This window comes from Lepidochelys olivacea (assembly GCF_965140295.1).
Source record: "Lepidochelys olivacea isolate rLepOli2 genome assembly, chromosome: 3".
Taxonomy (NCBI): Eukaryota; Metazoa; Chordata; order Testudines; family Cheloniidae; genus Lepidochelys; species Lepidochelys olivacea.
In genome coordinates this window covers 208,308,899-208,334,823 of record NC_140413.1, presented here as the reverse complement: position 1 = coordinate 208,334,823, position 25,925 = coordinate 208,308,899, and the positions used below count along the sequence as shown (strand labels likewise).

The following is a 25,925-nucleotide window of genomic DNA, read 5'->3' as shown; positions in this document are numbered from 1 at the left end:
TAAAATCCATCAGTGGGGAGTAAGGGAGTTTGTAAAGACTGAGATTTGGATAAAAACTGTACCCTCATCTCCATCCAAATGCTTTGAGTTTGAAAGTTTTATAAAACTTTCAGATACATATTTGATGAACAAATACACACATATATATACCACACTATCTTTATACCATTATCTAACACACACAAGGTGGTAACATTAGTTGATTTGAATTAATATGCCGCACATGAACGTAAAAAACACTAAATTAAATAAATCTGACTGAGCCCTGTTTTTCAAAATAATATTGCAAGATATACACTCATCAATGGGATATGGAAAAAGTATTAAATTATCTTAATATGATCCACAAAATTTCCCAAATTACACTCTTATTACAAGAGGTCAGTTAACAGTGAACTGGTCTTGAATTGCTGGTATTGTTTATAACTAGAGTTCTACTTGGGTGAAAACCCACACCACTTTGCACAAGATAAGGGTGTGGACAGCAACATACAAAATCTCAGTGTAATGGATAATATTAAAGAAAAGTCAAGTGGGAGAATGAATCATGCATTCCAGGGGAAAATCTTTTTATTCCAAATTAGGGCTCTGGGAGGGAGTTTGGGTGCAGGAGGGGGCTTGGGGTGCCAGATCAGGTGGCTGCTCACCTCAGGTGGCTCCCCACAAGCAGCAATCAGCCTCAGTTGCTCTTAAGTGGAGGTGCGGCAGGCAGCTCTGCATGCTGCCTCTGATCGCAGGCACTTCCCCCGCAGCTCCCATTGGCCATGGTTCCCAGCCAATGGGAGCTGCATTGCTAGTGCTCAGGGTGGGGTGGGGCCAGCACATGAAACCGCCTGTCGAACCTCCGCCTAGGAGCAGCTGTGACTGGTTGCTGCTTGCGGGGAGCTGCCCGAGATGAGCAGCCCTGGGATACACCACCCCAAGACCCCTCCCGCATCCAAACTCCCTCCCAGAGCCCATGCTCCACACCACCTCCCGCACCCCAACCCCCTGCCAGCCCCATGCCAACTGCACTATAAACTGGAATTTCAATGAAGATCAGAAATGCTGGTTTATAGAGCTTTCCGGCTGGTGAAGTGCCTGATAAAATAGCTTTTATTGTATGTCATGCAGTATCTCATCATGCATGAGCTATAATTGCAGCTTTGCTTTTCTGCTAGTTTTATACTCTTAATTCGGAACAAATTTATTGTGTAGGCTTGAGCTGTACTTGAAATTCACATTCCCAAATACTTTTCATAGTTTTTCAACAAGTGTATTTGAATATGCACAGTGAACCAATAATTCACAACTGGATATTGCAGTTGCTATTCCTGAAACTGTAATTAAGTGGTCAGTAATATAATCTGGAAGTTTAACATTTCGATATTAAATGCTACTAGCTGCTGATAAGGTAACTCCTGATCTGTTGGCAATACAAATGTACCTTAGTTGTTCAAAGACAATCATATAATCGTTTACATCTTCCATTAATTTAGTATCACCATTTTTCCCAGTCTCCCAGTGGAAGGAATGACTAATGATTCTTAGCATTTCATTCCCCCATAAAGGAGAATGCTTACTGAATAACACGTAAGTCATACACCAAACTCCATTGTCCTTATCTTATTAAAAATGTGTTCTTTAACTTTTTAGATAATGTTGGTAGGTTTTTGTTTGGGTTTTTTTTTTTGTAAAAAGAGAGAATTAAGTATTTTGGGATTTTACTAAACATCCAAATAAAACAGTCTAAGCTAATCAGCCTGCAGGTATTTTGTAAATTATTGTTGCGTATCTGCAATTTTCCCTCTTCCCTTGTTCTGCGATTTCTTGCACTCTGTCTGTGGTTGTCTGAGGGGCATAATCACTATTGTTATTTAGCACCCATGCAATGAAGAGAAATATATCCTGATTAGCTATTGTAATCCCTCTGCAGTAACTGGCTACTGGATTCAATATTTTAAATGGTCTGCCAGAAACAAAACTGGCTGTCTCAAAATCTCACTCTCTGTGGCAGAGAAAGAAAAATCCATTGGACTCATTCCCCCTTTCCTACTTACTTCCATTGGATCTTAAGAATAATGTTCATATTTATGTTTTCCACTGAGGACAATCTCAAGAACCTTCCTTCCCAATTCACTTTTGAAATGTAATGTAAACAAAAACTGTGGTTATTCTAGGGAGAAGAGTCTTGTTGACTTATAATGAAAGAAAAGGAGTGGGGGAATTTAAACTGTACATTGGTCTCTTTATAGGACATAAGGGCTGGGATATGTAAATTGCTAGTCTGCGGAATGAGAGGGGCTTGCAGAGCCTGGAGTGGGATGCTTGTGTTGCCAGCAGGCAGCAACCTGTAATTTTGGGCGAGTTTCCCCCAGGGAGCACAGACAAGGCTCCCTCGTGCTATAAGAAGGCAGTAGTGATTCACCCTGTATCCCTTGGTAAACCCCGAAGTGTCATAACGGTACAGTGACCAATACAAGAATACTAACCTCCAAACAAACAAGCAAACTAGATATCAGAAAACCCCTAATAATTAGGAAGGGTACTAGCTTAGTAAGGCAGGGCACTCTCCAGGATCCAGTGACCAAAAGCTGCACTCCTAGAGGACTCTGCATTCCCTTACAGTGTTAATGAAGGCGTGGAGATTTCCTGACATGGACAGTCTCTTCTCTGCCCACAATATAGCTACTAACCAAGTAGTGAGTGCACTTATTCCTCTATGGGGAGCCTTTTGGAAATGAATACAGGATTCCTTAATAGCGGCTATGACCTATGGGGAAACAGTGGCATTTAAACTGGTTGCAGAAAAATAGGATGGACCACATACAAAACAAAGGATCTTTGCATTATGAAAAAGCGTTGTTCCATTTGGGCAATATTTTATGGCTCTAGTGTCATCTAGGGAATACTAATTCACTTCCTTTGGGCAGGATGTGTTCAGACAGAAGGGAAGGCAATTTCCTAAGGAATGATTTGGGAACAGTTCTAAGAACTGCTTATCTGTGAAAAACAGGAGGAAGGGTTCTTTACACAAGAGATCTCCCTAATCATTAATTCTTTGAACAAGGTGGTTAGCAGTGAGGAACATCGGTTTAATAGAAAGAGAACAGAAGGCAGCTTTTGCCAGAGGCTTGAAAGGAGATTTGTTGAGAGCATTCAGAATGAAATTAAGATTCCATTCTGCTAACTGGTTCTGACTGGAGGTTGACAGCATTTAGCACACTGGAAAAAGTCAAGTGATGTCAGAATGCAGGATGAGGTTGTCATCATTTAGTCAGGATCTGAGAGTTGGTATGTGACATTCATGGGTGTTATAACTCAGTTCTCTGATACAGCCCTCTAACGAAAACTCCAAAAGGAAGGAGAGGTGTGCTTGAAGGGGAGGGACACTTCCGGTATAGCACCCACTAAAGAAACAGCCAATTGCTCCAATATGCTTGATTTGTAGAGTCCTCCTTGGATGTAAGCAAAACGTCAATCAGATGAGAAGAGAAGCCAAAGGTTTGGAGAATTATTTTGTTAGCATCCAGGCCTGAAGTTTCTAAAATGACAAGTGATTTTGGGTGCCCAATTTGAAACACGTACGAGGGACCTGATATTCGGAATGTGCTGAGTACGCTTGCTTTCTGACAATCATGTGTTTCGATGGGCACCCAGTGCTGAAACACCAAAAAATCACTAATCATTTTTTTAAAAAGTAGATCTCAAGCTACTACACACACATTGTGTGGGTCCAGGGGCAGAACTGGATCCTGATGGAGAAGGGTCCTTGTTTGAGGGAGTTGCCCTGGTTCTGATATGGACAGGCTGAAGACAACTAGGGAAACAAGGCCTTATGGGACAGTAACAGGGCATGAGGATGAATTTGGCCTTTTGGCAAATACATATGCATTTCTTTGGCAGAAAAGGGAATGGAGGAAAGGCATGTGTTTAGGGGCTGACCAGTTGAAGAAAAAGCATCCACCCTCTCAATGTGAAGATCCCTGTGTCTAGATCAAGACAGACCCAAAGTTTGTTTAGGTATAAAGCAAACATGTCTCTTTGTGGAAGGCACTACAATACCACCATCTTGTTAGTTTGGCATCTGCCATGGGAGATGCTGGCTCTACTAGTCAGTTTTTTTGGGCACTGAAATTTCCCTAGATATAGCTGAGAAGTCAACCACTGAACCTTTTCTATCTCCCAGAAGATCCAGATGGCTGTGTCAGAGACAAGTTTCATTTTTCCCCTGTCCATTTTTACCAATGGCCACAGTGCAAATGTCAAACATCTTAAATATAATCTGTGTAGTGATGGGGGAAGTGGCTGCTCAATGGCTAGATCCAGTGCCCAGAGTGCCACAGAGAGTGATGGTGATCTGAAATTCCAACTTGGACTATAGTCCCTGTCATCATCTATGTGCCCCATGAAGGCTCTCCAACCTTTGACGCTTGTTTTGGTTATGATCCTGAAGATTCGTGGGTTTGCCAAAGGCTTGTCCCTCATCAGATATATGTTCCACAGTGGAATAATTTCTGGACCCAAGTGAAATGGGAAGTCAAAGCCTCTTGATGAGGGAGGACTCTTCAATCCCACTTCATGAAGGCTTGAAGAAACCATATACTGTCCAGTGAACAGTGTCTGCAGCAGCTGTGACTAACAGATCTAGAGGAGGGAGAGCCTGATTAGCATGGTCTCACACAGAAGACAAGAGAACAACTTCCTTCAGTTTCTGGGCTTTCCAGAAGAACAACCTTGGTTGGTGAGAAAACAAACAAAACCAAACCTCAAAAATGAATGAGATCCTGTGACTGAGTCAGAGCACTTCTCTTGGTTTCACAATGAGCCTGTGGAATTGCAGAATGGAGAGTGCCTGATGCAGATACAGTTGAGATGTCTGGAAAGTGTTCACAGCCTAGAAAACCCCCTCCTATTTAAAACTAACATTATTTCCTTCTTTCTTCACTGTAGCAAATCACTATTGTCCCAAGTTTAAAACCATGGGGCAGAGGAGATGCCAAAGGGGAGGTCTGGTCAGGATACATGGTGTAAGTGCATCTTAGATGGTATCTTAGGCCAGATTACACTCAGTGGGCTAGAGGGCAACACATGGAGCAGCTACTGTAATGGGCTTATGCCAACTGTGAGGGGCTGCAGGAATCCCTTTGGGAATGACCATGGAAAGATCTGCTGGAGCTGCACTCATGAGGACAGCAGGAACAGTCTGCATGCAGCGGAGACGAAAGTGGCAGAAAAAAAGTGAGAAAATGAAGAGAGTCAGTAGCTGAAAGAAAAGCGGAGCTGAAGTGCAGGACAATGCTGCTGGAGGCAGAGAAACTGGAGCTGTAGTCCCAAGAAAGTTGTTAAAGGACGTGTGTGTGTTAAGGAGAAAATCTACATAGGACTGCCTCCAAAACTGGAGTCGGCACAGCTTAAGTTATCAGTAGCTATGTATTGGCAGATACAATTTCTGAGAAGCTGATGTAAAAAGCCATCGTTTTGTTCCATATTTATTACTCCTCAACGGATTTCCACATGAAATGCTTCGTTTACAAACCAAACCAAGACTTGGGTTTAGTTGGTAGCACAGCATGTTCCACCTAGTACAGAGTCTGAAAAAATGAAACGGTGCTCTCGCTACTTTGCACATAACTAGCAACCATCACTAACAGATACAGCAATCTCTGGCCATTTGATGACCCAGAAGCAGAACAGAGTAAAGCTTGCAGGCTTGATTTTCACACTGCATTGCTAAAGCAGAGAACGGTTGGAAAAGAGAACAGGTACAGTATGGGCAGTACCAAATGCCAAGAGAATCACATTTTTGACCTCGCTCTTTGAATGTTTGTGGTTTTGTCAGTATGAACATTAATGTTTGTATTCATTCTATACTGTAATTAGATTTTGGATATTAAAACATTAAAAACATACACATTTTTTAATCTTTCAAATGAATGTTTAAAGGAACTGTCAAACAAAAAATGCTAAGAAATCTCTCCTAGACAGTGAGAAAAGTTAAAGGCATTACAGTTAATGCATAATACTGACCTACTTTATATATATTTTCCCTCCATTACTTAGAAATATTCATACAACTTAATCCTTAGACTGAAAAACTGTTCTACAGAGGCAAAAGTACAGCAACTGAACAAAACTTTAGCTTTGAAAAACAAAAATAAAGACACAAAACCAATGCTGACAAAGAAAATCAGAAGGTGAAAAATACCAGATTAGATCTTGCAGTGTAGTACATTTCTTCTGAACTGTCCAAAAAATCGTTACTGTTGGGCTGTTCGTTAGACAGAGACCAAGAAACTCAGGTTATTTACTTTGAGACTGAAAGCCAGATATACACAAAGGGAAATTGTCTTGCCAACACAATTTTGTTAATGCAAATGCAAAGTTACACCATATTAAACAGCTTCTGACAAAACTTACATTTCATATTACATCATAATTAATTTAGTATAAAGATTAAACATTACTTAACAGACAAAAAGCAAAAAGAGCTGAAGAACTACCTTAATAAACTGGAATTAGCAATTATCAATTTATTCCCATCTCTCAATACCCCCCATTCCGGGATCTTTTTTGTCACCAGTTGGAATACTGGAGATTAAGGAAAACTTCTACCCTCAATCTCTCTTCCTACAAGGCCTTTCATCAAAATGTGTCTTAGAATGAACAGGACTTCTTTTGCAGCCAGTTAGAACTCTGACTTCAATTGACCGGAATGATCTAAATTTAATGATACAATCCTCCTTTCCTCCACAATCCTCTCATCCTCTTACAAGGAACCATTCTCTAGCTTCCAAGAATCAACCTGGCTTTTCCACTGTGCAGTATATTAATGAATCAGTCATTAAAACCATTCGTATTTAATTTAATAAAAGCAGGTACCTGTAAAGTATTGGAACTACTTAAGTGTAAATGTTTTTTTCCAGATTACCGTTACATTTCTATGTACTTCAGAGTAACCCCATAAATATCAAAATAACGGTTTTGTTTCACTTGTACACATTTTTTCTTCATCTATGGTCAGACTGAACATGCGCTCAAATAATTTTGTAGGGTATTATAGGAGAGCTGCTGCCATGCCCTCAAGAATAAGGTGCTCAAAAATCTTTTAAAGGAAAAATATCTGAAGATGTCCTAAATAAAGAAATTCCTTTATCTTTAGAGCAAAGTACAGTCCTTCATGCTTCCCATTATTAGGCAGGCAATTAAGCACTCCCTTTCCCTCCTCAGAAATATCCAAATAAACAGTTTTAGCTCCTCCTCCTGGGCAGGGAGATAAACACAGGGGTTTAGGTGGGTGTTGTCTGTCTTTTTGACGGAGTCAAAACAAAGAGTTCTGGTTCTCCCTTCTAGCAAGGCAACCTTTTGTATTGGTTTTCCCTATCAGCAGGATTAATCCTTTCTTGTAGCCAGAGAGACAACTAAGATTCCAAAGTGCAATACTCCTGTGTGTTTCAACTCAATGTGGAGCAAACTTCAACTCCTCCCTTCCAAGAACATCTGCCAAAGAAACGCTCCCTATGGCTGTGCCCTGAGCCCCAGAAGAAAAAACTTTCCCCTCAGAAACACTGTTGTCCTTAAAGCTGTACAGCTGGGTGACGGGGGCGGGGGCGGGGGGGGACACACACACCCAGTCACAGGAATTTTAAAATCTAAAAAGGGCTGCTTTTTTTCCTGGTTAATTTTAAGCTCCATTTTCTTCTTTAAAACCTATTTTGTGATTGTCATGCCACATATTCAAGCACTTCTCAAAGAACAAAAAGAACACAAGTGAGAAAATATTTAAAGGCATGTAGAAATAAAGATTGTGCTAATCATATTTTCCACAGTGTATATTATAGTGAGGCAGGCTACAGAAAAAGGGGAGTAAGAGTACTGACATTGTAAGGTGATTTTGGTAAGACCCACTCTTAACATATTTTTCTTGCCAGTTTTAGAATCGCTGGTCCTCTGTTTAATTTTATTTTTATATATAATATGCTCTAATCAGCACAGCAATAAGTGATGTGATTATGCAACTACATACATGGGAATATAATTTCTCTGAAGTTGTTGCATAAATTCTTGTTTATGTTAGATAAGCTACTCCTCTCTGTCCTGTTGGATACTACAGGCTGCAATCTGCCTGCCCAAGCCAGCTGCTGTGGAAGGGTGTGCGCGCACACCAACTCACATCGCTAAAGCCAGCTGGCTCTTTTCCAGAGGAAAGGGTGAAGGGAGGGGAGGAAGGAGGTGCTCTTGTAGCGCACTGAAGGAGAAGTATGCCAGCTCTGCTCTTGCATGGCTCCTACGCCAAAGGAATGCAGCTCCAGGCACGCTCCCTTCCTGAGAACCAGGGGGAGGAGCTCCTTAATAAAACGGCTTGTGGGGGGAGAGAAGGGACTGTGTCACAAGTTAACCTTTTCTCTCATTTGCAGGATGCAAAACGTGAGGCACAAAACCCATGCAACATGTTACTCACAAACTCATGATGTGGCTCTGTCTCCTTCCTTAATGGAGGATTGAACTTTATTTGACCAACTATAGAGGGGGAAAAAATAAAGTCAAGATATGGTTCGCTTACGGTAAGAAAGGATTCAGTTTCTAGTAGCAGTTGCCCACTAACTAAGCTTAAATCAGTTTTATGCGTATATTATACTTCCATTGATCTGTATTTATGACACACACACATGCCCTTAGTGCCATGAGCTCAGAGCCCTCTAGAAAGCAGCAAACTCTGGGGGCTGCACATCCTTGCTTGTATTCAGAGCTATGCAAGGGATTGCCCTTAGGTCCTTGTCATCCACCCATGAGAAGGATCACAAAAAGGATTCAGAAGCAGCATGGTAGGGGAACATAACTCTGTAAGGCAACTTACTCGTAACTTTAGTTACAGGTGAGTAAATCTTTTCTGTGAGTTGCTTTTTCAGATCCGTACTGTTGGGAGATTTAACTAGCAGTAAAAATCCCTGTTGAAGGGTTGAGGAGTACTAATTAAATTTTCCACTGCTCTTCCACAAGAGACATTTGCCATTGTACCAAAAGTTGGATACAATGTTCTTGAAGTTCAAGAATTCCAATGTTACTATTAGTTTATGGATCCCAAGATACAAAACCCAAAATTTAAACTGCATTCTTTTTGGAGAAGGAGAAGTCCTGCCTTCTGATTTAACCTCTCGTCAGACTCTCCCTCCACCAAGTTGTGTGTGATCATTTTAGTTTGAAAATAAAACTGAAGATCTTAAAACAATAGTTGAATGAGAAATGTCAGTGTTATGCTCATGGTTTTCTTAACAGTGGTTTCTTTACCATCACCTTAAGGTTTCAGGGGGCTTTCACTCCAACTTTAAAATGGAACATTTTCTGAGTAGCTAGCCCAAAAGTTCAATACCAGCAATATTCAAAGTAAAGTACCAAGTTGCAATGCATAGCAGTATTATGATGGCATTTTGCTCAGTCCTAGGGTGAAGACAGAATTTTGCATCACCCTCTGGAAACCCACTCTAAAGGATAGCATGAAGTGGCATTGAAAGTCTTTGAGAGGAACCTATGTCAAGCCCTATTTCACTAGGCTGCAGTAGTAGAGGGAGTTGAAGCAGTGCTGGAAAACAAAATGGTACAGACCTCTATATATTTTAAGAGTATATATATATTTAATCACACTGTTTTGTATAATCTGTTCCTATGTTCAAAATAAGTGAAATTGCGTATAAATTCACTCCGTGTTGCCTCTTAAATAAAGAAGAATATTCTTAGTTATGGTAGATAGACAAAAGCTCAGTTTAAGTTAAAAGCTAATTTCAAGTTATAACCTTTAATATTCTTAATTTAATGAAGTATACACATGCTTACAGTTTATTTCAGAGCGTGTTTTTTCTTCTCTCACATTTCTACTTGTTGAATGAATTCTATGAGGAACAAGGGGCTAGAAAAGAAAAAAAAAGCATTACCAACAAAAGTATACCTTCTATTATGTGAAGATACAGTTGTCCTGTTATATGTATTTTACTCATCTCCTTTGAAGATTTTTAAATATATGATACAAGCAAAGTCTAAAAACGATATAAAGAGCATGTTTTGCATTTTAAAAGACACACCACTGCATTAGACTGCTATCCGTGTACTAACAATATATATTTCCATTATATCTATACAGTTTGTGCCAGTCTAGCTGAGTGTGTAATGGTTTTATAGCTGTTACATATGTCATTCTGAATTTAAAAGGGACAGTGGTAGGTCTGTATTTATCCTAACTTGTCTGATACCTTCTTATACTTGCAAAATCTAAATACCTGAATGATTTTTTCAAGATAAATAGGACACCAACTAAAGCATCAATCTAGTCCGCCAGTCAAAGTTTGGCTCCTGAGCCTGGTGTCAAGCGCCTCAAGCTACAGGAACTGCAATGGCAACATAGACAACCACTGGTAAGGAGAAGTACGCATAAATGGCATTAACAGGATCATTAGGGACCTGCAGCCAGCCCTCCTCAGATGAAAAAACAGATAGGGCTTTCAGAGGGGAGAATAGGCATATTTAAAAAATATATCAGGTTATAGTTATGATGAAACTACAGAAGCCAAGAAATACAGTAAGACAACAGCTCGAGTAGCCTAGGGGTATGTCAATCAAATGTTCCCGCCCCTTTGCCCCTGAGGTCCCGCCCGCCTGTCACCTTAAGGCCTTCTCCCATGGTTATTACTTCCAGGGTCGAGATTGACATATGACTGAAAACGAGTGGCATATGACCCCTTTGCGAACTCCCCGCATTATCCTCTCCTAATCAGACTGGGTCCAATAGGACCTCCCTGACAGCAGGTTTGACCAATCAGGGCGCATTTCAGGTCAGGGTGATCCATCTAGAAGAGGGTCATATGACATCTCTAACACCACCTCCCACTGCCCTCTACCAATCAGAATGGTTTTCACTCCCATAGGCCCTCTTGGAAGGGAAACATATGACGGTATAGGCCAGAACCCTCAATCTCTAGAGCTCAACATTTAGCCAGGTGGCAACCCCATACTTAGACCCACTGCTGTGTGAGAGAGGCCATCTTGATTTAGGAGCGTGTTTTTCAGGAATCGTGGAAATGCTGAGGGGAAACCTTGTCTCCATCACCCCCATGAGAATTACAGAATTCATTTTAGCTCCGAGTCACTTGGTCACCCGAGAAGAAAGCACTACATCAGTGACAGTTCTGAGGAGGTACGAACTGCCGAGGGGAGCCCTTTGGCCCAGCTGTTGATGGTTATGCCAGAATCTGACTCCAAGACCGAAGCGCTTGTGAGGCAGGCTAACAAACACAATGGCCATCCAGTGTCGTCCCTCCCTACCCCCCCACCACAATGGAGGAAGGCGACCGTAGCTTGCTGGAGTCAGACGAGGTGAATGGAGAAGACATTTAACTAGACTATAAAAAGTGATCATTGAGGATGGGGTGTAATGGGCTAGGAATCAACCTGGGGTTGAGTAAATCTAAAAACTGCAGACTGACAGCTGTTTGTGTTTTTTTTTCCTGAAAGTCTTTCAATGCCTTTCTAGAGGACCAGAGGCCCCAGACAGCACTGCATCATAGAGACACGGTGAATCAAGCCCAGCTTGTTTTTGCTCAACGCCAAGACAAGAGGAAACCGAGCAGGCAGAGGATTACAGCTATATGGATTGAAGAAGGCCCTTGGCATAGAGCTGAGCCAGTGCCATGTCTTGAGCATAAAAATGTTATGCGGTCTATTGTACACATTTCTGTTTGTGCTATCCTTAATCACGGTCTTTGATAGAAGCTTTCTGAAGACTGTGAGGACTGTGTAATAGACAACGTAGGCCAGCAGTATCATGACTGTGTGACTTGGACTTCAGAGGATAGAAGCTACAAGCTCCACGCCCTGTGTACTGACCTGTGTTTGGAAAGCCTATTAAATGCTTTTATGGCCATAGGTTATGCAATGCAATGTCTGTGCTTAACCCAAGAAAATTTAGCACAAGGGATGACCTTGGTAAATGCCAGGCAAAGCGCTCGAGATCCTAACAGTGTTTAAAGAAAATTACCATATCGAAGGATACCCACTTAGTGCATTATATTGACTGCCTGACCTACACAAAAAGTTACAGAACCCCACTTAAGAAAATGATCAGAAGTCTAAAAGGACTAAATTAGAGAACGGTAAGGGGACAACCATGCAATATAAATAGAATAAAACTTGGTACCTGTAAATAAAAATGTCTATTAAAAATTGTGACTATAAGTGTTTCTGTTACAACGTCTGTGTGGCAGTTAAATAAGATGAAAGTTTTGATGGGGCATCTCTGTTTTCAAGGGTTGTACGTCTTTTAAATAAAAATAGATTCAAAGAACCCAGCTATATTGTGTCTTTAAGAAAAGATACCTATTTACAGCAAAAAGCTGACATGCATGTAGTAGCGTTCAGGAGAAATAAAACAAAAACGTGTTTCAAATAAACCAAAAAAGCTCCTATACTCTTGTTTGAGACATGTGTACATACGTACAACTGAGCTGACTCAACATCACTGAATTATATTGCTTTAACCACAACCTACTGAAAAAATGAGGTTGTGTGGAACTATTGCCTTCAGATGTAATCACTAAGGTTAAAATTCTGTCCCTGACTTCTACTAAAAATACCCGTGACAGGTCACAGGCAACAAACAAATATTCACAGAAGCCCAGCTGTTTCAGCAGCCTGGGGGCTACTGCTTCATCATCCCTGAGACTGACCACAGGTCAGCTGTTCTGGCAGCCCTGCGGCTGGCTGGGGGGTGCTCCTCCAGCAGCCTGGAGCTGAACACCAGGTCAGCTGTTCCGTTGACCCCAGGGCTGGCAGCTGCTCCAGCCTTGCCCCAGAAGTAATCCTGGAAAGTCATGGAATCTGTGACCTTCATGACAGAATCATATCCTTCGTAATCACACATCCATGTTTCCTTAATGCTCCATCAGGGTTAAAGATACTAGGTCCTGTTGGGGCTGGAAAAAAGTAATTAGGCTGACAGGCATTCTTCATCCATGGAAAGGGAGGTGGTGCACTCTGATTAATATTAAATTAAACAAAAGGAAGTATTTGAGGAGGGGTGCATAATTATTAAATACATACATAAGGAATTTCAGAGCTGTAGTGATCAAATCAATCTGCTAACTACAGACTGTTTGAAACAGTTAGGTTGGCATAAAAAAGAGCTTGTTTGGAGACTTCTTATAACAAACCATCTTTCAAAAATTATTACTGCTGTACTGAAGCACAAAGAGTTTTGCTTGTTTTATAAATCTGAAAATATATATTATATAATCTTACTCTTTGTATATGCTGTCTTTACTAAATGATACATCTTTATTTCAGTGTGGCAAAAAAAAAAGAAAAGAAAAAACCTATGAAATCTGGCATTTTGAAGAAAAATCTGACAAACTCTTTTCCAAGTACATAAAATTACATTTCCATCAAACAAGAGAGACTTCAGGGTATCTCAGCTGCTGCACAAACAAAATAAATAATGATTTCTAAAAGAAGGTGTGCCTTTATGCCAACGTAAGATTATGCTGCACCCCACAAAGCACCAATTACTAAACTGTTTTTAAATTCTCGGGGGGGAGGGGGGGAGATTAGGCAAAAAACAAACCTACCCAATGCCAACATCATGAGACGCTTGACGAACTCTTTCAGTACCTATTTTCTCCCAATTACGAGGTTTCATCCTCCCAAGTTTATCAATGATGAAACAGCTTGCATGTCTTGGAAGCATACAAAAGAACACTGTGTGGTCTCTGGCAATACCAACATCTTTAGGGCTTATTTCACCACCACTTATGGCCACTTAGAACTATATAACCTGCTAGACAGGTGCCTGTATAAAGAGGTGCCTGTACCATGACACTGAGTCGGTGATATTTGTGAAAAGGGAGGAAGACTGGAACCCCCCTCCAGCGGATTATTTAAGGGACCTCACAAGCAAGATCCTGCCAGATCAACGCATCACAGAGTTTGTGTCAGTAAGTCCAAAATCGTATGGGTACAAGCTGTCAGGAGGGAAGGCCTACATGAAAGTCAAAGAGATTACCCTCAACACAGCAAACTGTGATAAGATCAACGTTGACAATTTGACAGATCTAGTCCTAGATTATAGCACAGACCTAGGGAAGTATAACCCAAAGAAGATACAAGTGCAGCAGTCCTCTACTGTAAGGAACACAAATCAGTAGCAAACAAGAGACAAAGATGCTTAAGAAAATGCAGACAGTCACAACATGAGGGTCATCAGAGAAAGGTTTAAAACTGGCACTACAGGTTTTGAAAATGGATACATGGTGGAAACATCCTTTTTTTGGTCATTCTTACAGGGCCTAGAAACTATTAGAAAAGTCACTTTATAAAAAATGTGTTGGATAACACGCAGCCAATATTTGTTATGTCTGAGACTAATGTGTAGTGTTACAGTTGTGGGCAATCTCAGTATAAAGAACTGCTTTGTAAATAACCTTTACAATTTTGTGGAGGGGCCTAATGCTTTTAAGGATTACCAGTTGTTTCCTACCAATAAAGTAAATAAGATTATTGTAGACTATTAGATTAACTTTGCTTGTGAAAAAGTGATGAAATCCAGCTATGTGCATTACAGGAATGTGTGCATTATGTATATAGTTCAAAACGTATTTTGTAAGGGGAAAAAAAAAGAGTTGCACAATTAACCTAAACACAAAGTACATGATTCTGTTAAAAAACCCCAGGGATAAATTACAAATTATTATGCTTCCTCTGCAAATGTGCACTAGCAAGGCAAAATTCTTTCTAGAAGCTATTGAGGATGCTACCAAAAGAACTTATGGCTATCTGATGGGGGATTTAAATACTTCTACACCAGAGGTTTATAGATTAAGAACTAGGATTTTCTGTTCAGACTGGCCCACAGTTTATAGTTTGAAAAGAACAACAGCTGGGTATAAAAAGAAATTAATTTTTGGTAGGTCCTTTTTAACAGCCGAGGCTGCCAACTGCAAGCACATCTGACTATGTGAAGAGAAACCTGGGGGGGGGAGGGGAGGGAGAGAGAAGCATCTGGTGAAGCAGTCAGGGTGGGGGAGGAGAAGGTAATCGACCTCTTAAGTTTTGCTACCCCTCTCATAACAGGACTTTTGACTAATCAATAACAGAGTACGCAGGGGGAAAAAAATGCACTAATTGAAGCAATTGAGGGTTTTCCCTCCAGAGGAGTAAAATATCAGGACACCTGTAGGTCACTTATGGGATTACTGAAATGAAGGCTATTCTTCAAAGGACCAATTTAGTTGAATATGAAATAGTTAAATCTGCTTGCCCAGTGTCAAAGATCTGATGTGTGTGTAAGTATGTTAATTTTGCTCTGGATTCACTATTTCATTTTAGTTAGTCTTCTGTAAACTGTCATCACATTCTAGTGAAGAGCTGCTTACTGATCTTCAATCTCCACATTTCCTTTTGAAGACATCAGCAGCTCTGCAACCATGTCTACTGTGAACATTTCACTTAGAAAGTGTTATTCTCCTTTCTCTTCTCCCCTCTCCTCCCCCATGCTTCACATAATATCTAAGTAATGCTGCATTCGTGTCCCTTATGACATTTAGTGCACTCCCCTTTACAGGCTGGACACACTGGCTAAGAATGGTGTCTTTTTTTTTCTGTATCTTCCACAAGTAGTTTCCCATTCTTTGTAGACTGTCTCCAAATCTTCTGCTTGAGTTTTGTGCTTTTTGCCAAGTGTCACTACAAGTTTGTATTCTTGGGTTCACCTTTGATTTTATCTGTGAGTTTTTCAGACTTCCTAAAAAATTGTACATCAGAGAGTTTCTTCACTATGTCATTTAGATCTGGAGGTTAGGTTGGATGTATTCAGGTAGGTCACTTGCCATAATAAATATGAATCAGCTTACTTTGTATTCTCACTTTCCACACAACAATGCAAAATTGCTTGTCAAAGCCTCTCCATTTTGACCATGCTGATTTATCAGCAAAGGGAAAAACCTTCTGGAGGGATGATTATAGAAAATATTAGCTTCATTGCTCTTGAAGAAACTTATTTCTTTTACAATCTACTACTTTTTATCCTGCTCCTTCCGTACCTTTAAGGCATCTTCTCCGCCCCCTCCCACTTCTCCGGTGGCGATGCCTCCCATCCTTTTCTGTGGGTCTGGGACACCCTGCTGAAGCTGTTCCGGTGTGTTGCCCACAGCCCAGTTTCTTGAGAGAGTCTCTTCTCTATGTTCCTTTCTGAGGAAAATATATTTTTCTCTGGCCTCTCCTTTGGGTAGGAGTTTTTCTTGCCCTCCAGCCTTCTTAGGGCATTTAGTCTCTGCCCCCCCCCCCCCCCACTGCCAAGTTTAGCCCTGACATCAGAACCAGGGCTGTTACAGTGCTTGAGGATAAGGAAAATAAACTTTCCCTGCTCATGGTAGTGGAATTTCATTGATTCTTTTTCCTTTATTTTTTCCTCTCTAGAGATAGGGTACCGCCATTGCTGTCACCATATTGCACGTAGTGGGGTCAGACAAGAACTAGCAGCACACTTGGCAGCAGAGGTTAGTAGTAAGCCAAAAGTGACACCGAAGAGTGAGCCCTTCTTTAAGAGTTAAAGAGCCCTCCAGCACAATTATAATCCCTGTGGAATGAAATGGCTCCAGTAAAGGAAAATTTGACATCAATCACTTCAAGGGCCCGAGAAGAGACTTCAAAATGAGGAAGGTGCAAATCATATGAGAGATCCTTTCACTGGCAAATGACAAAAGGAGACTGCACATCAATTATTCAGTCCAACTGCTAAGGAACCAGGGACAACCGCATAGGGAGAGCAACTCTTAGGACCGTTCCTTCCTAATTTCCTGCTACAATTTTAAAGGAACTGTATACGCATACTCACAACCTCCCCCTCTTTTTTCCTGTACAAACAGTATTTAACAAGAATTAAACTACACATCAGAAATGCAGACAAGTCACTGGTTTCACTACTTGTCCATATGTGGTTATTTTTTGGTCTCGATGAGGGGGTTTCCCCCACCATAATCATTTGGATTATGAAAACCCAAATGTTAGAGACTCCAGTCCAGTAGGCTTAGCATTCAACAGATCATCTCCTTTAGCAAAGATGCAGTGAGACCCCTTCCACCAGGTGCTGCTCTCCCTTGTTGTTTTGTTTATTGTTTTTCGATTGTAAGATCTTCAGTGTAAAAATAGGGTCTATATTTCTTCTGTGAATTGCCTGCATACTGTCTGGTACTATAAAAATCAGTAAGAACATTACATTTATGTACTGCTTACTCTCACCCCTTGTCCTTCTGTCTGTGTACAGTATTTTATTTCCCAAGCTCTTAAGAGCCTACATACTATTGCATAGTGCTCAGCACGTTGTGGGCATTATCAGAAACAAACAAATAATATAACATTGGCTTGTTTCAAGTTCCAATGAGATGTGTTAGTCTACTGTCCTCTTCAAGTTTTATTTCTTATCACATCTTACTAACTTTTGTCTAACAAGCAGTCTATGAAGTCAAAACTGAATAAATTTTGGAATTCAATAGTTTAGCCTGGTCGCACCCTGAAAGATCATTTCCATTTGCAGACATTTTGAGAGTTAGTTTTTCACAAAAGAAATCAAATACAAATATACAGGAACACAATTACAGTATCTCAGGACTCCATACTCATGAACCTGAATATCTATTAACAAAAGAATACAAGTAGGTTTTATAAACAATTTCTACACTTGTACCTCTGTGGGTTTAGGGGATTATTAATTATTATTATTATCATTTTATAGTGCCATATATGACCTGGTCCTTGTTTAAACAATAATTAAGAACCTAAAATATCACAATTAGATATTCTGAACTTATCATTTCACCCTTGCTTTCTGCTTCTTTAGGTTTTCCTTCCCAATTGTAACAAATTCTGATATTTACTGCACTTGTAACAAAATGCCATACTTTGGTTACACAGAGATTAAAATGACCTTTTAAAAGCTTTTGAGATCTCAGAATAGACGTTATAGTAAATGCTTTTAGATCTATAAGTGCCATACATTTTAAAAAAAACATTTACTAGCAAAACCCATTTACTTTTATGGTTAGCATGTATTCTTACCTCAGGATCATCATCATCAAAATCATGGTACGTGGAATGATCAGGATTATTCATTTTATCCAATAATTCAATAGCAAGGGTTCGATTTAAGGGCTGTGTAACAAAAGGATGCTAAAAGACAAAGACAAGGGAAAAGAGGAATATTACATTAAAATTTCAACCCGGTAAGTTTAAAGGTACTTTTAGCTCAGAACTACTTCAGAAAATACAAACAAAAATCATACCTGTAGTAATTTTTCAGCTGTAGGTCTCTTCTTAGGATTTTTTGTAAGTGCCATTTTCACAAAGTGATGAAAATTATTTGACCTGCAAAATGAAATAGTGAACATTAGAATTCAGTAGTTTCGTGAAATGCATGATTAGTATAATATAAGAAAGCAAAATATGCTTACCATTTCATTTTGTCTTTTAGCTTGGGAGGCTGAAAGTTGCTTTTCGTCATTAAAAAGAGTGCTCTGAAAACCGATAACATTTTTGTGATTAACCATTACTTTACAAATTTTTATTTTTGGCTGCAATAAAAAAAAACCATCAACCCAGAAAAGGTGAGATGAGGGAATTTGTTTATGCAAAATGTAGCCATTACAAATTTTCATGTGTACATTTTGAAAACCTGCAGATAATACTACTGGCAATAACTCCTCATATTACAAACATGTCTAGCCAACTATTTAAAAAATTTTATTCACAGCCTGCCATAAACAGATTTTATTTACCAACCTCATGGGATGCAAGTCAAACATAGGAGGCTGAAGTTCTGCAAGTTCTATAGCAGTTATTCCAACAGCCCAAAGATCACACAGTTGGTTATAGCCACCCTTCCTTTCAACTGCAGCAACCTCTGGAGCCATCCTAAAATATGTATGTATTTAAGAGAAAAGACATTTCTCTGTTAGTTGTGGAGAGAGATAAATCTAACTCAAACACTTTTCAGTGTGAGTCAGTGTTTTATTATTCATTTTTCTAGAGCACATTGTATACACAACCTTTTATTTAATTTGACTTATTTGTAAGCATTTGAAATCCTGTGATCTACTGAGCTTCAATGGTATTTCAGGTTTTTTTCCACTTTGTCCATTCCACTCTATGGCATTAGTGTTGTGGCGTTCACTCACTCAACCGAGAAGAGCTGGCTGCAAGTCATTCCAAAATCAGTTAACACTCTTGAGTCAGACGAACTGCAACAGTGAGGTGCAATTTTCTGTCTATATCCTCCCAGGGCTGAGTATATGCCTCCCAAATACCCCAAAGTCTGGCAGCAAATGGACAAAACCAGCTAGTGTTGGCTTCTTAGCCATAGCACAAGTGAGCTACCACTGGCCTACTAAACTAGCCCTACATTTTATGATTAAACTGGAGTACAATCTAACTATAAAAAAAGTTTAAAAACGCCACCCTGGAAAGTGATAAATTGAAGGTTAGGAGAATTCTATAGGAAAATGCATCTAACTTTTTCACTCCTTGAGTCACCAGACCTGGGGTTATTCCCAGCTCTGCACATATGTCCTGTGAGACACTTAACCACTTTGTGTCTCAATTTCCTCATCTGTAAAATGGAAATAATTATCTACTCCACTGGGGTGCTGAGACTTCATTAAAATTCGCAAGTACTTTGAGATGCTCAGATGCAAAAGTACTACACACAATTGATATTCATAAACAGACACACCCAATACATTTTAAAATTATTGACTAACTAATGTAATGTGAAAACACCTGTTCTGGTTTGTTACAGACACGGTTACATGTTATAGCCATATCAGGCTATGAACTCAACCCAAGCATGGCTGGGTCTCATTAATATGGAAGACCACCAAGAAAAACCCCCAGCTGGAGTAAGAGTTCAGTAGATGATACTCTTCCCTCCCAATCAGTAATGAATTAATGCCCCAGAACAGTGGTAGGTGACCCTATGTAGCAGGAGAAAAATGAAAACTGCTCTAAACACAGATATCCTTACCATTTGTGATCAAGAAAGGTATGTTTCTTGCATAGCTGTGTTATTAAGCTTGGTGACTTGAACATGTTCCAATATGGATAATTACTGTCTGCTTACCTAAATTTCTTCTTCCATCTCAATTGAGTACATTCGTCTATGTTCCCTGTCCTAAATCACTGTGCAACTTCACTCGAGGTAGTTAAAGAGACTGTCGTATATCTTAAATTTGTAAAGCATTTTGTAATCTTTTTAGGAACATGGGTACTAAGTAAGTGTGAGGTCTTACGTTATTACAAAACTCGTACAAAAAGCACTAAGTTTGCTAGTTTGGCTACAAGGGGATGAGATGAATGTGTGTCTCTTTTCCTCCCATTATTTTTCTCTTTACTACCTTAAAAGCGATTCTCAGAATTAAAAGGTTAATCAAAATAGAAAAATCACTTGAACATTTAGTTGCAGACCTGTGTACTGTTACACATCATCTTGTATGACGCATACATTCAGCTGGGTCCTGAACAAGCAAGGAATCTGGTCAGCAGTTATGCCTGGCTCCCACTAGAGACCACTGTGGGACACACTGAACAGACAGCCACTCCGTCTCTCTGATTGTTCTCTAATCCCCCTGCCCTTTTCCAAGCCATTTGGAGCAGGGAAGGTTATGTTTGTTGCATTAGTGCCCCAAAGGCAAGAAAAGCAAGGGGCTACTGCTGGAAGGAAGAGACCACTGAGAAACAGGAGTTAACGGAGGAATAGGAGATGGTGTGGGGAGCAAAAGCTAATGTGGACATGGAAGGCAAGTACCAAAAGGAGCTGGTACTACCCTATAGCAACTTCCTCCACTCCCACCCAGCAACTATACCCTCTCCCCATTAAAACCCCCTGGTTATCTTTAACCCCACTCTACCCCCCAAGCCTTCCTCTCCCTTCCATCTCTTCAAACGGGTACAAGGAATGAAGTCTTACTTGCCCATACCTGCTCCCACTGCTCAATGGAGCCCTCCAAAGTAAAACTGGTGTCTTACCAGCATTAAATCCACACAATATTTTCAAAAGTGATGTTCATGATTATATGTAAATTATTTACAATTATGCAAGTCAACCTGAAATATTACTTAAGGACACTGACAAAACTTGGCAGCTACATAGTGGTTTGTGTTAGAGACCAATATGATCAGCTTTACAGTCACCCAGGCACCTCAGCCAGGAAACAGAGAGCCACAATCCATTTAGGCAATCATGAGTGGAAGGTGGTTTTGTACTACCGTGAAAGGAAGGTGGGTCCATGTGACGCTATATATTAAAAATATAGCCCACACTATGGAAGAGTTTGAACACCTAGTTCAAGGGCATATTTCAAGAATACAAATCTGAATGGAGAGACTTGTGCTAATATATACATATTTGTACATCATGTTTTCACACAAAGGATCTCAAAATACTTTTCAAAGCAGCACAGAACAGAGAAATAATGTTTTACAGTAAATATACACAACTCTCTTAAAGGCAGCCAGGGAAAGTCATTTCCAGTACATAGATGGAGTAAAAGAAAAAGCTGAAATTTAAAAATGATAAATATGCAAGTAAATATACTTGTAGGCTGAGAAAAGAATAAAAGGGTGTGAAGTACTAGTGGAAGGGAAAGGTGAGTGGGATTTAATTTAATAGACTAAAGCAAATAGGAAGGTTTTTAAAGCAAGATTTGAAGAGCATGTGGCTGAGAAGAGCATTCCAGACATAGTAAGCACATCTGTTGACACAAACAAGTGAAAAAACTCCTCCCAACTGTGAAGAGTTCCAGGAAAAGCATGTCAGTGAAAAGAAACATTTGAAACCTAAATGGATGGGTAGAAAAAGTATTTGCAAGATCAGAATTAAAGGGGTGAAACTCCAGGGAGAACTTTAAAATTAGATTCAATGACTGATATTAGTCAATGGTGATGACGTATATAGCTGATACAACTGTTTTTCAGAGCATCACAGTACTCTGGCCACAACATTCTGGTGTTTAGTTAAGTTTAATATTTGGTATAAGTTGTTAAAAAAAATAAAATAGACGAGCAATAAGCTGAGACTCTCAAAATGCTTAGTCTAACCAGGAAATTAAGTACAGAAATGTCTTTTTATACAAATTATTTTTGGTATTGTAAAAGTTACTATTACATTGACAATCAAGTAAAACAATTACCAATATGGAGTGCCAATGAAAGATTTCCTTTTGGCAATTGTAGCTGTTATCTGTGCAGATACTCCAAAATCAGCTATAAAAAATGAAGATAATTAATTAATGAAGTAATGATCAAAAGCAAGTAATTAAATATCAACAGGAGAGTTAAGCTTCTTTGTAGTAAGAACTTCTAAATATCTAGGGACACAGAAGCTAATGAGGTTTTTATAGGATCCATCATAAATTTCCATAGAATCACCTTCTCCCAGCCATCCTGCCAAACACACACCACAAGAAACATGATGAAGGAATTGCAGTGTAGAAGTCCTAACAGACACAAATATGTATATGTTCCCATGTTAGAGTACACCTATGAATTTTATACCATCTGTCCATGTAATAAACCCTTTAAAAATCCTCTGAACAAAGTTATTTCCATTCGCTCCGCTCTGCTGAGAGCACACGCTATATCGCTACTTGGGAAACTTTTGTAAAGAACTGAGACACGTCTTCATACGAGACGTGTAATACGACATATATTAATGCTGATCATAAAATAAATGTTTATTTTGTTAATGTAAAACATGACCAGAAATATTAATATTGATAATGTTTTAAAATAATCTTTGTCACTACAAAAATAGAAGGGCAGTCAAAGGCAGTTGTAACTGACCAAGGATATTAACACTTCTTGAACACCACAACATGGTTAAGTTTAAGAAAGTCTTCTGGAAAAGTAATCAACATCAGTTTAAAGATAAAACAGATTTAAACTACAAATGAAGACATTAACAAAACACCTAACCCCTAATATTGTGCTTGAATAAAATGAATTATAAAATGTGACTAAGTGTGAATCAGTTTCTTTTACGATGGTATTTTTCTCTTCATTCGTTTTTAAAACAAAAGTGTTCTTTCCCTTCTTGGTTGCTAACCTATTCTAACTGGGAAATCATATCACCCATGTTAAAGTTAAAATAAATTAAAAAGAAATAAGTATTGAGAGTTCTCATTTTCTACTCTTGCAATACATAGAAGGCAGTTAATATGATCAATAATATGTTTTATTAGTTAACATTTTTCCTATAATTCTGAGTAACTGTATAAACTTAATTTGAAATGTAATGCAATATATTCCTGTACCTATGAAAAATATTTAATTTTTTTAAATAGATTCTGGTAAGTATATTCATAAGGATTTTCTGATATACGCTTTTAGATTCATATATTTATGCAGCCTTTGGAGGTAGTTTTCATATTTCTGAGACTTGACAGGTGCATTTATTAAAATGAAATTTATTAAAGGATTTAATTTTTAGCCCACCTTTTCAATGTCAGACTAATTCACTATGGGAGTATGTCTTTCAACTGATTTCCAAAGCTATAGTCTGATTAGCCAGTTGTGCACACTTATGCACCAATTCAACCACAACTGAGACCTCATCAATGAAAAGAATAGTCCTAATAATACCCCCCTCACTGAAGTTTACCAGTATTATATAACATTTTGGCATTCTTGGATGAGAATTCAAAAAAGTTTTTATAATCTGCAGTATTTTTTAGTATTTTGTGCAGTATAATCTGATACAGATTTCTGAAGTACTTACCTAATTTTACATGGCCATTATCTGTTAAAAGAATATTTGCTCCCTTAAAAGAGAGAAAAAGAATTCAATTAAAAGGTGTAGCTTTTTTTTTAACATTATGCTTCTTTATGCTCTGGAATATAAACCCTAGCATCAAATATTACCTATATTCTATATTTTATTTAATTTATTTCAATTTACTAAGAGAACACCTACCTGTATGTTCTAGAGGCCCTTGATATAATTTAAAAATAAATCACAAATACCACTATAGGTGCAACAGTACAATTTATTATAAACCCCGCTCAGTAAAACCAGCAACTAAAAAAAGTCAAATCCCTTGTCTCTCCAAATAATCTCCCACCCTTACTTAACTCTGGAGACCTAATTGTAACACAGTTACAAAGTTTGAACTTCATCTGAAACCATTACTTCTATAATAAAGTGATGCAAAACTGGGCTCTCAAATACCACAGCAGCAAGGAGACACAAATTAAGATATAAAGGCAAAGAAAATATGTATGTTTTGAGATAAAATTGACAGCAGAGGACAAACCACGAAAGACTAAGTGTTTGAAGAATCTGAAATTTTATTAACAGAATATTTGTAAAAGTGAAATGACAACAACATTAGGTTATGGGACCCCCATGTTCACAAATACTCTGTAAATTTTATTGTAGCCGTAAATGTCTATGCAACTCAGATTCCCATTAGTTATGAAATCCTCTCCCAAACAGCAGAATTAGTTTTGTGACCATTTGCCTCTATTGATTAAATCTTACTTTCCCTTCTCAATCTACACTCATTAATAGGCAAGTTATAAAGATCCAACAGGAAAGCAGATTTATATTTCCAAAAGAAAAACAGTTTTGTCCCATTTTGAGATCCTCACTCGTAATCTGATGGACCTGCCTTGATATTAAAATGCCTAGGAAAACAGTGATTTTGCTTGTGCTGGATTTGGAAAGTACACTGTTGTGAGGCTACATGCAGTGTATTTGGATTTAACAACCAGAACATATGCTCAAAATGGATCCTTCACGCCAGATTCCATTATAATTACCTGTTACAAAGGATATGGAACAAGCTTAAGCTGAATAAAGAGGCTGGCTAAGGGTAGAACTCAGTTAAGGGAGAAGCTGGCTAAGGCAGAGCTAAACAGGAAGGAGGCGATAAACTGATTTAGACAAGTTGGTGTGTGAAAAAGCCAAGTAGATTTTCCAAAGTACAGCTTGTTTTTCTGATTACCAGTTTTTATACAAAAGGACAAAGCAGGCCCTCAGTACACCCATGCAACCCAATAGCTTTGAAAAGCTTTGTGCAAGTGTAACTGATAGACCTTGTGACTGGAACATAGTACATAATTCTGTGGCTAATCACAAGTAGTACTACAATCCAGTTGTGCTCCTAAATACAAATGATCTGATCTTCACAATTGCTGAGTTCCCATATATCCCACTGAGATAAATGGGAGCTAGTCACAATGTTTGAAAACCAGGTCACTTGCACTAAGGCACCTAGGTCTCACAAGTTTGCCTATATATTTTGCCAATATCACAAGGATTTAAAGTCAATTTTCAAATAAATGTTTAAAATTCAAGATTTAAAAACAGTATCTGAGGGGTTTTGTTTGTTTTTTTGTGTGGTGGGTTTTTTTGTTTGGTTTTTTTTTGCTATGAGTTGTGATGTAAGGGTTAATTCAACTTGCCACCCACCACCCCGTAAGTGCCATACAGAATAGCAGCTCCTGCCCTAAATTATGCCCCCAAAAGTTGGGTTTGGCCTTGCCATGACTCCATCCTGCTGGCTGGTGCAAAGGGAGGTGTATGCTGCACCTTAAACATATATCAAAGATTAAATCCTCCTCCCACTTTCCTCCAGCACAACTGAAAATGCTCCCCCAAGGTAATAAGTGTCTCTATTTCTCCTAAGGCAGTGCAGTGGCTAAATGCCACAATTTAGCCCCAAGTAAGTGCTCTGTTTGATCTAAGTGACAAAAAAACTGAATTATTCTCCAAGTATACATTTTGTAAATGTCCTACTTTTTTCCCTCTTTTTTACAGAAGTGACTACTGAACCCCAATAAAAGATTACGTAAAAAAAAAAGGTTAGTTAGTAGCGATTCTTAAATATTTCTCTGAAAATGGATACGTAACAATATTC

General features: G+C 39.0%; 1 protein-coding gene across 4 annotated transcripts in view; it reads right to left on the bottom strand.

Moving 5' to 3' along the window:
* The window catches only part of MAP4K3 (mitogen-activated protein kinase kinase kinase kinase 3), a 136,028-nt gene that overhangs the window by 67,265 nt on the left and 42,838 nt on the right, over nucleotides 1-25,925 (bottom strand). For 3 of the 4 annotated variants that reach the window (XM_084622281.1, XM_084622283.1, XM_084622284.1), the window contains exons 7-15: nucleotides 23,783-23,825; nucleotides 22,197-22,269; nucleotides 18,793-18,924; nucleotides 18,465-18,527; nucleotides 18,297-18,378; nucleotides 18,073-18,183; nucleotides 9,811-9,883; nucleotides 8,441-8,499; nucleotides 6,188-6,250 (exon numbers count right to left, since the gene is read on the bottom strand). In XM_084622281.1, the coding sequence (XP_084478407.1) occupies nucleotides 6,188-6,250; nucleotides 8,441-8,499; nucleotides 9,811-9,883; nucleotides 18,073-18,183; nucleotides 18,297-18,378; nucleotides 18,465-18,527; nucleotides 18,793-18,924; nucleotides 22,197-22,269; nucleotides 23,783-23,825 (699 nt within the window). The remainder of the gene's footprint in view (nucleotides 1-6,187; nucleotides 6,251-8,440; nucleotides 8,500-9,810; nucleotides 9,884-18,072; nucleotides 18,184-18,296; nucleotides 18,379-18,464; nucleotides 18,528-18,792; nucleotides 18,925-22,196; nucleotides 22,270-23,782; nucleotides 23,826-25,925) is intronic. The other variant, XM_084622282.1, reaches the window with a different exon arrangement.